The 15,999-nt window shown below is 39.5% G+C and overlaps 1 protein-coding gene across 9 annotated transcripts in view; it reads right to left on the reverse strand.

Annotated features, from left to right (window-relative positions):
- Positions 1-15,999, reverse strand: part of CDON (cell adhesion associated, oncogene regulated) — a 119,900-nt gene that overhangs the window by 70,628 nt on the left and 33,273 nt on the right. For 7 of the 9 annotated variants that reach the window (XM_066365166.1, XM_066365161.1, XM_066365160.1 and 4 more), the window contains exon 2: positions 1,351-1,486. In XM_066365166.1, coding sequence (XP_066221263.1) covers positions 1,351-1,426 — 76 coding nt within the window. In that variant the 5' untranslated portion in view covers positions 1,427-1,486. Of the gene's footprint in view, positions 1-1,350; positions 1,487-4,445; positions 4,603-6,237; positions 6,352-15,999 lie in introns of those variants that run through there. The other 2 variants (XM_066365162.1, XM_066365163.1) reach the window with 2 other exon arrangements.

A 15,999-nucleotide genomic window follows, 5' to 3' on the forward strand; every position in this document is an offset into this window, starting at 1 on the left:
CCCATATGTGCCTTGACCGGGCAAGCCCAAGGTTTTGAACCGGCAACCTCAGCATTCCAGGTCAATGCTTTATCCACTGTGCCACCACAGGTCAGGCGAGAAGAATTCTTATGATATAAATGAGAAATGGCAAATTGCTCATTTAAGGAAGTAGCTTTTAAGAAATGAAAGTTAACAATCTGAAGAGGTAGAGATGACTTTCAAACTAAAAAGGATTCTCTCCATATTACCAACAGGATTTGACTTTGTAGAGCACATTATTTTATAAATAAGGCTATAGTACTTCTTTACCACTTCCCTTTAATACAAAATAATATTCAACTTTTAAGAAAACAAAAATAGAAAGTTAGAAAGCCACACTGAATACCAAGTCTATTCTTTTTTTGATAGAAGGCTAAATAGCATATCAACCTTATAATTTTTATTTGGTGTGTGGAATAGCTTCACTTGTTATGTCTATTCCTCCAGAAACTTGGGGGGGGATTCTTGCACTTGACTATCAAAACAGAGAGAGCCCTCTCTTTACCCAAAAAAGAGGGCAGTGGATAGTAATGCTGTTATTTTAGCAGAGTAAAATACTTTTTTAAAAAAATCAATAAATTATTGACTCTACTTTCGCAGGATATTTGTTCAGAAATGAAGATTAAGGAAACGCCTTTCTTGACTAAATCTGAGGATATTGTTTAGCAAATAGAAAATAATGTAATAAAACCACTAAATCAATTTTTCCTTACTAAATTTAATATAATTGTACAGTGTATTTAATAGAGGAAAATAAATATTATTTAATGAATATATATCAATGCACTTGTGTCTAACATATAAATCTTCACAAAAATCTGAAAGGAAACACACCATTATTAGGCTCAGGCTTACCATACAACATTTAACAATGAACACATCTATGCTTTTCAGTAACCCAGAGTTAGATAATAAATTAGACAAGGTCATAAGAGACCTGGGATTTGAATCAAATTCTCTCACTCTAAGTCGAATACTCTTACACACTGATTCTAAAATTTCTTCTTGGTGGTATGTAGTCAGCATTTTATTCCTGTTATAATTTTCAAATTCAGAAATTTGAAATGCATCTTCTTACTGAAAAAGGCACAATTGAGAAGTGTTTATTTTTAAGGCAACAAAAGGAATAAATGACAAGGACAACAAAAGGAAGGCCTGTTAAAAGATCGTTAAACTGCTAAATTAATCCAAGTTTTTAAATCATTCAACTGGTCAAACAAATTTTACATGTCTTTCGAAACCACTAGCACCAGCAAAACACTGAAATTGGGTTTAAGATTAAGATGAGGAAAAGCTTGGGCTAAAACACTAGCATTCTTCCACTCTTACCTGAACTCACAGAAGAGCACAGGGGCAAAAGAACAGCATACAGCAGTGTCTGTAGGGGTCCGGGATCCGGATGCATAGCGCCAGATTACAAAAGCGAGCAGGACAGATTTCCAGAGCAAAATCAGGCCTTGGCTCACTGAAAGACATGCAAAGAAGAAAAAAGAAAATCTAAACCAGAAAAGCAGTTAAATTCATTAATCTGAATAGTCAATAAAGTTGTGAGCATGATCCGTATCTTCCCAAGTCACAAACAAATCTTAGACATTAATGTCTCACAAAATTAGGGGATATTTTATCACTTCATATTCATTTTGAAATATCCCCCAATTTTTGTGAGCAGTGTATAATAGCTATGATTTACACAGATCTCAGTGTGTGCTACACACCATTTCAGTGTTTTTAATATAAGTTCATCTTCACTACAGCCTGTTGAGATAGGAACTACTGTTTTTCTTTCACATATGGAGCCAGGCTCATGGATTATTCAAACAGAGGACACCAAGTGCAAGCCTACGCTGGGACGCAGCCTACTGAGCATGTCTGCAAAACATGCAAAGACCATGTTAGAGAGAGTAGGATGAGCCAGGACAAAGGCATGGAGGAGAGCTGGTCCAGAGCCTGCCCAGCTTTAAAAGCTATGGTCAAGATTTTGGGATTGGGTGAAAAAAGGTGAAAAAGATTAAGAAGTATAAATTGGCCCTGGCCAGTCAGTTCAGTTGGTTACAGTGTCATCTCAAACCAATAAGGTTACAGGTTCGATCCCGAGTCAGGGCACACACAGGAAGCAACCAAAGAATGCATGACTGAGTAAAGCAACAAATGAATGCTTCCCTTTCCCCACCCCTCTCTCTATCTCTCATAAAATCAATAAATAAATAAGAAATTAATCCCTGGCCAGATAGCTCAGTTGGTTGGAGCACTGTCCCAAAGCACAGAGGTTGCTGGTTTGATCCTTGGTCAGGACACATACAGGAACAGCTCAATGTTCCTTTCTTTGTCTCTCTCTCCCTGCCTCTTTCTCTCTAAAAGAAAAAAAAGTAAAAATTGCTAATTATAAAGTTATGGGTTTGAAATATGCAGCATAGGAAATATAGTAAAAAATATTGTAGTAACTAGGTGTGCTCTCAGGTGGGTACTAGACTTACTAGGGCGATTGATCACTTCGTAAGACATGTAAGTGTCTAATCACTGTGTTGCATAACTGAAACTAATATATCGTATGTCAACTGTAATTGAAAAATATATCATAAAAAATTTTGGAATTTATTCTCAATACAATGGGAAGCCCTTAGAAGACTTAAACAAGGGGAATGATGAGATCTCATTTATGCTTTAAAAAGTCCTGGCTGGTATGGACTAGACCAGGCATGGCCAACATACGACCCGCAGGCCGGATCCAGCCCGCGTAATGAGTTTATGCGGCCTGTGATTAAATTTTTAATATTCTCCACTACTTTAAAATCTCAGCTACTCAGAAGCGGAAGCATCTTTGATTATTGGAAATCGAGATATTTAAGAAGATAGTGATACACGGAAAAGAATTGCACATGACTAATCTAGGGTTAACTTCCAATAATTGGTCAAATGGATTAGCGATACTTCATTTTTTGAAAAAATTCCATTATAAAGATTTACAACTTTTGTACTCATCTGTACTCGATATGAACTGTTTGACGTTTAGCGGTGGCAATGTGAAACCCACATACTTTTAGGAGGAGTTTGCCAGTGCGCACCCAAGGTCAAACAATTCGTTATTTTTATGGTCAAGTGTGCTGCTGAATCAAGTGGCATTGTAGCATAGACAATAGCTGCAGCTGATAACTGAAAACGTGTCCAGGCTGTTTGTAAAACAAAATAATTGTTTTATTTGCAATATAACCCCTTCAAGCTCATTCTATTAATTAAATATTGTTTCAACTGCGATACAGTTTGAATATTTATACGGTATATAATTATATTTTTATTAAAATATATTTTTATTAAAATAATATTGTATATTAAAATTTTTTTCACTCACATTTATTCATAAACAAATTATATCATAAAATTTTGTTTACTTAAACGAATCATTTTTGTATTTAACATTTTTAAATTTTAATATTTCATCCGGCCCATGAAAAAAGTTTTCTTTCTAATCTAGCCCGGGGGCAGAAACTGTTGGCCACGCCGGGACTAGACTAAAGTGGGGCAGAGATGGAAGAGGGAGACCAAGTAGAGTAATGCAGTCACTTAGAAGAGATAGGAACGTGGTGGGGCAACTGTGGAGGTGGTGAAAAGTTACAAGGTTCTGAACATATTCTTAAGACAGAACCAACAAAATTTGCTGAAGGCTTGAATATAAGCCTGAGATAGATAAAGATGTGTGCCAAAGATAATTTAGTTTTGGTTTAACAGAACAAATAGTAGCTCTGTTTACTGAAAAGGGGAAGACCAGAGAGAGGGAGATGATAAAGAGGGCGTTAGTTAACAGTGCTGTTCCCGCCAAGTGGAATCCGAGTTATCTACATGTTAGGCATCCCAGGACTGCTGTCGATCGACAATTACATAAAGGAGTCTAGAGCTGTGGAGGAAGTCAGAGCTGACAACGTACATGTTACACCTATAACAGCCATGGCACTGTATAAGCTCTAAGGAAAATGAGAAGAGAGAGACCAGGTGGGACATGCCAACCTTCAGAGACTAACTAGGAGAGAAGAAAGATACAATGGAGACTGAGAAGTCATCAGTGAAATTGGAGAAATCTAGAAGAATGCCGTATCCAGGGGGAAAATATTTCTAGAAGAGTCATTAACTCTCTCAACACTGCTGAGAAGTAGAGTAGGATGAGACACATGGGAAAGGGATGATGGATCTCACTGGTGACAGTGACAAGAATGGTTTCAATGGAGAAGGAACAAAAGACTGACAGTGGGTTCACAATAGAATGGGAAGGGAGGAAATGAAGCAAGCAGACACAGAAAACTCCATGAGTTTTTCTATAAAAGGCCAGCAGAAAAATAGGGAGAACTGATAGAGGTCAAGGGAAGGTTTGCTTTTGTGGGGGGTTTCTAATACAGAGATAGTATAGCAATTTAAGCAAAGCTAAAAATGCTTACTTCTCTATGCCAGGAACTCCAAAATCTACAAGTAGCAAATTCAACTTTCTCCCAATTGTAGACTGTTCCCAGGCTGCCTTTATAATTTTTTCTTCCTACCCTCTTTTTAAAAATGGAAGAGGGCATTTTGGTACCAGTCATGGAAAGAAGGAGCCATCTGTGTGAAAATATTTTTTGGTTTATTTTAGTTCTCACTAGGTTTAAGGGTAAGAGCTGACACACTACTGCTAAGCAGTCAAGACAAAGTAAACATTCAAATAACTTGTTAACAGGAGCCACTTTCCTGAGAGAATGAGGACAAGTAGGAATGTTTCTTCCTTTTGCCAAGTCTTTCCTCAACTATTTATTTATTGAAAAGCAGTGAAAAAATTCCTGAGTCAACTTTAACCCTAGCACATGATCACTGAGTTACTTCACAGCTGTCCTTCAAAATTTCACAGCTCATTACTGCTACCAATCTATTAGCACAAGGAACATCCTTTATTAACTCTACCTTTCTATTAGGTAATCATAACATGATATCATTTAATTTTTTTTAATTTCAGTTGACGTATCTCATGTTTCAGGTATACAACACAGTGATCACACATTATATAACTTATTAAGTAATCACCCCAATAAATCTAGTACCCATCTGACACCATACATAGTTATTACAATATTACTGACTGTATTCCCTGTGTTGTACTTTACATCTCCATGACTATTCTGTTATTACCGATCTGTACTTCTTAATTCCTTCACCTTTTTCACCCTTCCTCTCACCCTTCTTCCATCTGGCAACTGTCAAAATGTTCTCTGTAGGGCCCTGGCCGGTTGACTCAGCGGTAGAGCGTCGGCCTAGCGTGCGGAGGACCCGGGTTCGATTCCCGGCCAGGGCACACAGGAGAAGCGCCCATTTGCTTCTCCACCCCTCCGCCGCGCTTTCCTCTCTGTCTCTCTCTTCCCCTCCCGCAGCCAGGGCTCCGTTGGAGCAGGAATGGCCCGGGTGCTGGGGATGGCTCTGTGGCCTCTGCCTGAGGCTCTAGAGTGGCTCTGGTCGCAACATGGCGACGCCCAGGATGGGCAGAGCATCGCCCCCTGGTGGGCAGAGCGTCGCCCCATGGTGGGCGTGCCGGGTGGATCCCGGTCGGGCGCATGCGGGAGTCTGTCTGACTGTCTCTCCCTGTTTCCAGCTTCAGAAAAATGAAAAAAAAAAAAAAATGTTCTCTGTATCTATAAGCCTGTTTCTGTTCTGCTTATTTTGTTTTTTTAGATTTCACATATAAGTGAAATCATCTGGCATTTGTCTTTGTCTTGTTTCACTCAGCATAACACCCTCTATGTCTATCCATGTTTTTGCAGATGGCAAGAGTTCATTCTTTTTTATTGCCGAGTCATATTCCACTGTATATATGCACCACTTCTTTATCCATTCATCTCCTGATAGACACTTGGGTTTCTTCCATAGACTTTAAATAATGTTGCAATAAATATATGGTATGTACATCTTTTCATTTAGTATTTTGGGTTTCTTCAGATAAATGCCCATAAGTGAGATTACTTGGTCCTTCCTTCGTCTCTGGTTGTAGCCCTGTTTTAGACTATTTTGTCTGGTATAAGCCTTGCCTCTCCCAGCTTTGTGTGTGTGCATGTGTGTCCCTTTTCATGAAATATCTTTTTCTGTTCCTTTCTTTTCAGTCTGTGTGTGTCTTTCAATCTAAAGCGAATATAAGGTGACCAATCGTCCTCCTCTAGGGAAGACAGTCTTTCTTTTGTAAGTTCCATCCTCCCTCGAAAAGTGTCCTCCTACATGTCCTCCTTTTTGATACTGGAAGACTAATCTATAAATGTCCGTATTCAATCGATGCAGAATCGATCTACTGCGTGTGATGTGACGTATTTGTATTTGACATGACATGATTGCAAACATAAGCAATCATTAGATGCATCAGCTTCCTGTTGTAAAGAAACAAATTTTTTTAAAGCTTCAAATTATTCTGAAGATGAAAAACAGTTGGCTGCAATGGAGGGAACATTTGCATTTCATAACCATAAATCACAAAGTTTTCGTAGAATGGATTGTACAACTAAATTATTGGAAAAGTTTCACAATGCAAAATTTTCATGTGCCAGGACATTTCAAAATGCGAGGCTATTTTGAAATCAATATTTAAAAATTACTGTGACAAAATACTTACAGAGGACTTGGAAACTGCAGCATTTATAACAATTTTATCTGATGCATCAAATCATAATGAAATTAGGCCCTGGCCGGTTGGCTCAGTGGTAGAGCGTCGGCCTGGCGTACAGGAGTCCCGGGTTCAATTCCCAGCCAGGGCACACAGGAGAAGCACCCATCTGCTTCTCCACCCCTCCCCCTCTCCTTCCTCTCTGTCTCTCTCTTCCCCTCCCGCAGCCAAGGCTCCAGTGGAGCAAAGTTGGCCCGGGCACTGAGGATGGCTCTGTGGCCTCTGCCTCAGGTGCTAGAATGGCTCTGGATGCAACAGAGCAACGCCCCAGATGGGCAGAGCATCGCCCCCTGGTGGGCATGCCGGGTGGATCCCGATCGGTCGCATGCGGGAGTCTGCCTGCCTCCCCGTTTCCAACTTCAGAAAAACACACACACACACAAAAAAAATCATAATGAAATTAAATTGTACCCAGTAGTAAGATATTTTAATGTTGCCAAGGGCATTCAAGTAAAATTTTTAAATTTAGAATCCATTGAGGGCGAAACTTCTAAAATTTTGTCAAACCATCTATACAGAGTAATAAATGAAAACAATTTGAAATCCAAAGTTGTTGCGCTAACGGCTGATAATACAAATACAAATTTTGGTGGGCAAAGATGCAAAGGGGTGAATACTGTGTATGTAAAATTACAAGTTACTCCAAAATAAAATACTAGGAATTGGTTGTAATGCACATATTTTGTCAAATGCAATCAACACAGCATCATGTGCCATGCCAATTGATGTAGAATAACTACAATTTATTTGCATTTTAGTCGTTTTACCATTTGTGTTGCTACTTTAAAACAATTTTGTGAAGAAGCAAATGTTAAATACAAAAAATTTTTAGGATATTCAAAAGTTAGATGGTTTGCTCTAACACCTGCTATAGAGTATGTTCTACAATTATTTGAGCCTCTCTGTTCATATTTTTAAAGTTTAGACAAATGTCCTAAAATCCTGGAATCAGTTTTCTTTTGTTTTTTTACAGAGTGTCAGAGAGAGGGATAGATAGAAACAGAGACAGAAACGGAGAGAGATGAGAAGCATCAATCTTTAGTTTTTTGTTGTGACACCTTAGTTATTCATTGATTACTTTCTCATATGTGCCTTGACCATGGGGCTACAGCAGACCGAGTAACCCCTTGCTCAAGTCAGTGACCTTGGGTCCAAGCTGGTGAGCCTTGCTCAAACCAGATGAGCCCGCGCTCAAGCTGGTGACCTCGGGGTCTCGAACCTGGGTCCTCCGCATCCCAGTCCGACGCTCTATCCTCTGCGCCACTGCCTGGTCAGGCGGAATCGTTTTTCAATAATAAAATATCTGAGATATTAATGTATTTTGTACATAATCAAGCATCTATTTTTCACAAAATGATTCAAAAGATTGAAGGTAAACACATTTCAGCTACGGAAGTTAGTTTTATTTTGAATGACTTTATCCTTCAATATAAATCTCATTTTGAAGAAAATTTTTTCTTAAATTATAAAAAGAAAATTGTCAGACTTAGAGGAATCAAATCCAGGCATAACTGAAAAGTTTATCAAGAAGTGCAAAATTTTTATGTTTTCAATATATTGAAGAATGGTCTGAAACAAACATCACGGGAAATAACAGTTTTCAATGGAGTTTTTTTTTTACTTCATCACAAGTATATTGGACAGATATTGAATCTTGTCTTGAGTTTTTATCTAAAGATATGCCAGACATCAAAATGGACAACTGTCTCTTTGAAGAAATTAGACGACTAAATGTATATTTAAATTCTGAAAAATTAATACAATGGGAAAATGAACACGTCGAAACTGATAAAAGATGGGTGGAAATACTCAGCCATTTCAAAAATGAACATATTCCATGTGAAAATTATTTATTCTTGTTCAATTTACACTGTGCTTCCCTGGAACCAATGCAGCAGTTGAAAGAGTTTTTTCAATTGCTAATGATTTTTGGACAGTGAGAAATCAAGATTGAATGTTGATACTCTAGCAGCTGCAGCACTTGCTGTAAAATTCAATATGAAGGATATTTCTTGTTCAGGTATTTCCAATATATTGTTACAAAATGATACATTGACAAAAAAATATTCATTCAATGGAAAAGTACTCATTTATTATCTAAATGAGTACTTTTTCTTACAATTATTAAAAATTAATAGGCATGTAAGTGTAATTACAATAGAAAATATTACAAATGTTTTTATTATGCACTTATAGTGTATTATTGTTGCAATGAATAAGATGTTTCTTTTATTTACAATATTGTTTTCTTCTATTTATTTTTGTCCTCTTTTTCATTGTAAAAAAGTTGGTCACCTTAATAATAGCATATACCTGTATAAGGATCTTATTTTGTTACCCAATCAACCACCATGTCTTTTGAGTGGAGCCTTTAATCAATTTGCATTTAAAGTAACTGTTGATAGTTATGTTTTCATTATTTTATTACTCATATGTCTTTTATCATTTTTCTTCTTAAAAAAGACCCTTTAGCCAAGCGCAGTGTCGTGTGCCTGTAATCCCAGCTACTCAGGAGGCTGAGACAGGATTAATTGAGCCCCTGAGTTCTGGGCTGTAGTGTGCTATGCCGACTGGGTGGACTGGGTGTCTGCACTAAGTTCGGCATCAATATGGTGACCTCCTGGGAGTGGGGATCACCAGGTTGCCTCAGGAGGGGTAAACTGGCCCAGGTCAGAAAAAAGATCCTTTTAACATTTTTTGTAATACTAGTTTGGTAATGATGAACTCCTTTATCCTTTTCTTGTCTGAAAAGCTCTTTATCTGATTTTCAATTCTTTGAGATACCAGCTGACAGTCTCATGGGAGCTCCCTTGTAGATAACTGTTTTTCTCTTGCTGCTTTTAAGATTCTTTCATTGTCTTTAATCTTTGGCATTTTAATTATGATGTGTCTTGGTGTGGGCCTCTTTGGGTTTATTTTGTTTGGGTCTCTCTGTACTTTCTGGACTTGTATGGCTCTTTCATTCATCAGGTTATGGACATTTTCTGTCCTTATTTTTTTAAATGTTTCAATTCCTTTCTCTCTTCTCTTTCCAGCACTCCCATGAGGCAAATGTTAATACACTTGGAATTGTCCCAGAGGCTCTTTAAACTATCCTCAGTTTTTTGGATTTTTTCTTTTTCCATTCTGATTGGGTGTTTTCTGCTTCCACACCTTCCAATTCACTAACTTGATCCTCTGCTTCATCTACTCTACTGTTGATTCCCTGTAATGTTTTCTCCATTTCAATTATTGCATTCTTCACTTCTGACTGGTTCTTTTTATATGTTTTCTAACTCCATTTTTATGTTTCCTATCTCTTTATTAAAGTTCTCCACAAGAGCACTGAGCACCCCTATCACCGGTGTTTTGAACTCTACATCTGGTCAAATGCTTGCCTCCATTTCATTTAGTTCTTTTTCTGGAGTTTTGTTCTGTTCAGTAATTTGAGACATGTTTCTGTCTTCTCATTCTGACAGTCTCCCTGTGTTAGTTTATATATATTAGGTAGAGCTGCTATATCTCCCAGTGTTATGGAGTGGCCTTATATAGTAGTTGTCCTGTAGGGCCCAGTGGCAGAGCCTTCACAGTTAACTAATCTGGGCACTCCAAATGCACCCCCTGCTTGGGCTGTGGGTATTGTCCTGTTGTAGCTGAACCTTGATTGCTGTTGGCATGTAAATGGGAGGCATTTAGTCCCAGGCCAATGGGCTGAGAGGACTAGCTGTGACTACAATGGAGGGGTTGCTGGGTATGGGCCAAACCCACAGAGCAGGTCTTACTTCATATCAATGCCCAGTAAGTCTACCCCCTAGGTAGTGCTCTGCTGTGATCTGAAGCTGGCCACCAGGTTCACTAGCTTTTGGGCCTCCCGGAAGGTGCAGCCCAAGAACAGCTATCGCTTGTGCCTTGCCCGGAAATGAGCTACATAGCAATCTGCAGATGGCTACAACTTGTGCTGGGAATGGAGGTGCCCAGGAGATGCCAAGCTGTGAACCAAAGCTGACTACCACCAGTGCTGAGCCTGGGGCGACTTAGCAAGAGGCTAGATGCTGCTTATTTGGGGCTTTTGAACCTTTGGGAGGTTTTAGGAAAGTCTGAAGCATGAGCCAAGACAGGCTGTTTGTATGGAAAAGCCACTGGAAGCAGCTTTGGTAGGCCCACAAGTTGGATGGTTCCAGGTCTCAGAGAATCACCAGGGCAGAGCAAAAAGTGTGAGCCAGGTTGATGGAGTCTCAGACATGGTGCCCGCCTGCCAGCTCTGGGCAGGGGGAAGGTTCATCAAAGAAACAACAGCCTCTACCAGCACTTCTGCCTGGAGAAAGCTGGCCCTTCAGCCCTCAACGTGAAGCCAGATAATTCAGTTCCTCCCTGTATGTCTCCTGAGCCTTTTGAGTTGCTGTTTTAGCACTGGAGCTCAGAGCATGAGAGTCTGAATGAGTCTGTGTTGGCCCTTTAAGAGTAATAATTCCTGCTGGTTTTTACAGCTAGAAGTTATGGGGATTTCTCTTCCTGGCACTAGAACCCTGGGCTGAGGGCCCTGGTGTGGGTCTGGGACCGCTTGTCCTCAGGGAAAACCTCTACAGTTGAGAGACCCCTGTGGATTTTTAACTTCCACCAGCCCGTTCCACATCTCTGCCTCTGCTACCAGTCCCCATGTGATTTCTTCTTTATATCCTTGGTTACAGGACCTCTATTCAGCTAGATTTCAGGTGGTTCTCAGTGATGGTTGCTCTGTAATTCTGATGTAATTGTGAAAGGCCCCAAGTTCTGCATTTACCTATCAGCCATCTTAACAAGAATTCCAACATGCTATCTACTGATTTTGGAGGTTATGACCGTAATAGTCATTTACTAAATATTTGTTGACTTGGTTTATGCTCATCCATGACAAGCTTGCTCAGTTTTGTCAGAGAATTGATAATGAGAGCAAGGTCCTGGGTTCTATTGCTATATGGGTCAGGGAACTTGAATTTTTATTCAACAGCCACCTAGGTCCAACCTACCAAATAAATATCACTAACCACAAGGGGGGTTAGATGATGTATAAATCAGGGTATATCATTAGCACTACTGGAAAATTGCTCAATGCTATGTAATTTTTTTTTAAGTCCATTTCTTTTTTTTTTTAATTTATTTATTCATTTTTAGAGAGGAGAGGGAGAGACAGAGAGAGAGAGAGGAGAGACAGAGAGAGAGAAGGGGGGAGGAGCTGGAAGCATCAACTCCCATATGTGCTTTGACCAGGCAAGCCCAGGGTTTCGAACCGGCGACCTCAGCATTTCCAGGTTGACGCTTTATCCACTGCGCCACCACAGGTCAGGCTGCTATGTAATTTTTTAAAGTATTCTTTATCAAAAAAGGAAACTCAGTAATATTACTGTTGATGCTATTTACTAGCAAGTCATTGAAAAACCTATATATATAAACACCTATATATAAAATATAAAAATGTATAGAATAAACTTTATATATTTATAACATATATAAGTATATATGTCCTACATTGCTCCACCACATGAACATTTCATTTGGCCAAGCTACCACAACTGAACAAGGCTCCTGTCACTTTCTAATACACAGACCAGTGGCCTTAACGTGTCTGTCGCCTTTTTCACCATAAAAATGTACCTAGGCAGGAAAATAACAGCACTAAGTTCCTCTGCATAAAAGTCATCCCATCTTCCTCTTAGCCCCTTTTCTGATTAGGAAGGACTGCCCAGCAGAGAAAGGGTCCATGATGAGCACACCCCAGTCCCCTCCACCACTCACCACTTTGAAACATAACTTGCTATTTGATCTCTGTTCTAGTGCTTAAAACATTCAAATGTTCTCATGCAAAAATTCAAAACAGAACTGATTTCAATCATCAGATGGAACAGAATTTTTATTTAAATCACAGTCATGTTTTTAGATTTCAGTGTTTTTCTCACTCAGAATTTTTTTTAAGGCACCCAATGTGGTTAACATAACACCAATTGATATTTCCAACAAAATATTCAAGTTTTTTCATATATTCTACAATGAGTATATTACTTTTACAAGTAGAAAGTTGTTAGCATGTTTCTACAAATACTGACAAAAAACACATTCAATATAGAAAATGTGGAATGCATAAATCAAAAAGAAAGTAAACATGACAATTCCATCACCTAAAGATAACATCAATATTTTGATGCTTTTCCTTCTAATCCTTCCCATGTGTATACTTACATAATTGAGATCATAACATATACGCAAGTTTTAAATCCTGCTTTACTCATTTATCTAATGATTATTTTTACTTATAAAATTTACAAACATAATTTGTAATAGTTATAAGATAATTTATTGAATGTACTTTAATTTACTTAGTCATTCCCTTTTGGATAGGTAGGCTTCGTTTTTATATATGTGTGTATATATGTATATATATTTACTATTACAGTGTTGCTATGGATATCTTTGTCCATTAATCTTTAACCACTCTATTTCCTTAGGGTAGATTTTTTTTTAAGTGGAATTACTGGGTCAAGAGTACAAACATTTTTAAGACCATATATAGTCAAACTGTTTTCCAAAACAGAAAAAGACAGCAACAATATGCAACCCTATCCCCGACAACCACCATCAGCATGGGGGTGGGAAGGACTCCCACTCATCAGCATATGCTTGAGATCCTCACACTCTGCTAAGCAGAGTGAATATAAAACATGAATTTGAGGCCCTGGCTGGTTGGCTCAGCAGTAGAGCGTCGGCCTGGTGTGCGGGGGACCCGGGTTCGATTCCCCGCCAGGGCACATAGGAGAAGCGACCATTTGCTTCTCCACCCCCCCCCTCCTCTCTGTCTCTCTCTTCCCCTCCCGTAGCCAAGGCTCCATTAGAGCAAAGATGGCCTGGGCACTGGGAATGGCTCCTTGGCCTCTGCCCCAGGCGCTAGAGTGGCTCTGGTCACCGCAGAGTGACGCCCCAGAGGGGCAGAGCATCACCCCTGGTGGGCAGAGCTTCACCCCCTGGTAGGCAGAGCATTGCCCCTGGTGGGCGTGCCGGGTGGATCCCAGTCAGGCGCATACGGGAGTCTGTCTGACTGTCTCTCCCCGTTTCCAGCTTCAGAAAAATACAAAAAAAAAAAACACATGAATTTGAGGATTAATTTGATCAGTCATAAAGCAACATTCATTGACTAATATAGCTAGGCTTTTTCTAAGAATATGCTAAATTTACATAAAAGTAAAACAAAAGGAGTGAAAGGGTCGGTAGGGTATGTGCCATGTTTACCAAACAGTGGCAATCCAAATAATCAATTACCAAAAAAAAATGTGGATACAAAAATCTCTGCTTTTTACCCAAAATTTTTGTAAAGGAGGATAAGGGGTCACTGTTATACTGTGTGATTTTAATTTATAACATGTATTTCTCTAGTGTACATAAAAACTGATGACATTTTTGGCAATATTTGCTGGCATTCAAAATAGTAAATTACCATTTATTTCAAACTTTTTTCTCCCTTCCTTAATGCTTTTGTCCATAAAGCACATACACATCTCTAGTTCCCTAAACTACTGGAGGTAGTAAAATAACTCAAGGGGTTGGATTTAGATTGGTTCAGTTTTGCCTTATTGTTGAACTATGGCAATGACCCTATTAACTCCCCATGTGAAAAACAGAATTGTTATGGCTTATCCAGCTCACTGGTCTCAGAGACATTAACATGACCATAAGGAAGTTGTTCTTCCATATCTTCGGAGAAAGTTAACAGCCAACATAATTCCATTATTGTCACTGCAGTTCTGACTGGCTGGTTCAAGTGTCTGAGAAGATGCTTAGTGGTCACTTTGCTTACAAGAAAGTAGCTGGTAGTACAGTCTCCCAGAAAAAAAGACTAGGGCACAAAAACATAAAAACAAAATAGAACAGCCAAGTGTAGCACCCCATTAAACCTACAAACAGGGGACAACTTCTTTACTCCATGACGTAAAAATTTTTGGAGGGCTCCCTACTTTTTTGCACTTTTATGCCACCCCAGGCTCAGCATTTCTGTTGGCAAAGGGGAGCTAAAGGTAAGAAGAAAGGAAATACTTTCCCAACATTTACTTAACTTATTGTTCAGGTGGTGAACTTAATGCTTTTATAACCCCTCTTCAACATGCTGCCAGAATAATCCTTTGGGAGAAGTCTTTCCTGAATTTCTAGATTTGATTCCTTTGTTTTTGAACCAATGCCTTTGCTTTCCTAAGGATGATCAAAGTTTTCTCTTTCTCTGAATTATCCCCTCCTTATACTCCTATATCAAACTTTCTTAAGTTTTCTTTCAGGCTTAGGGAATAACTGATTAATTTGTGAACAAAAATTTGGCCTTAGGGTTGGTATTGTTCTTCAAAATAGAAACTTTGCCTTTTTCTTATTTATTTTTTTCTTTTTTTTTGCCAGAGACACAGGAAGGGAGAGAGATGGGAAGCATCAACTCTTAGTTGTGTCACTTTAGTTGCTCACTGGTTGCTTGGTGGAGGGCTCCAGACAAGCCAGTGACCCCTTGCTCAAGTCAGCAACCCTGGGCTCAAGCCAGAGAGCTTGGGCTCAAGTCGGTGACCATGAGATTATGTCGATAATCTCATGCTCAAGCTGGTAGCCCCACACTCAAACTAGTAAGCCTGTGCTCAAGCTGACGACCTCAGGGTTTCAAACCTGGGACCTCAGCATCCCAGGTCGGCACTTTATCCACTGTGCCACCGTGGGTCAGGTGAAAATATAAACTTCTTTAAGTTAGTTTTCTTTTATAAACGTTATCTTATTCTAAATAAAACAGTAAATTTCCTTTAAAAGAAATGATCCTTATTTCCAAACAATCTATTTAAAAACATACTATTTCTCAACTGTTGAAAAAAAATGAGTTTTCTATAGTAACCAAACAAAAAAGAAAACATGCCTACTTAAAAACTTTTGATTGGCCCTGGCCGGTTGGCTCAGCGGTAGAGCATCGACCTGGCGTGCGGGGGACCTGGGTTTGATTCCCGGCCAGGGCACATAGGAGAAGCGCCCATTTGCTTCTCCACCCCCACCCCCTCCTTCCTCTCTGTCTCTCTCTTTCCCTCCCGCAGCCGAGGCTCCATTGGAGCAAGGATGTCCCAGGCGCAGGGGATGGCTCCTTGGCCTCTGCCCCAGGCACTAGACTGGCTCTGGTTGCGGCAGAGCAACGCCCCGGAGGGGCAGAGCATCGCCCCCTGGTGGGCAGAGCATCGCCCCTGGTGGGCGTGCCAGGTGGATCCCAGTCGGGTGCATGCGGGAGTCTGTCTGACTGTCTCTCCCCGTTTCCAGCTTCAGAAAAATACAAAAAGAAAAAAAAAACAAAAACAAAAAAAAAACCT

The sequence above is a fragment of the Saccopteryx leptura genome, chromosome 2, assembly GCF_036850995.1.
Source record: "Saccopteryx leptura isolate mSacLep1 chromosome 2, mSacLep1_pri_phased_curated, whole genome shotgun sequence".
NCBI classification, from domain to species: domain Eukaryota; kingdom Metazoa; phylum Chordata; class Mammalia; order Chiroptera; family Emballonuridae; genus Saccopteryx; species Saccopteryx leptura.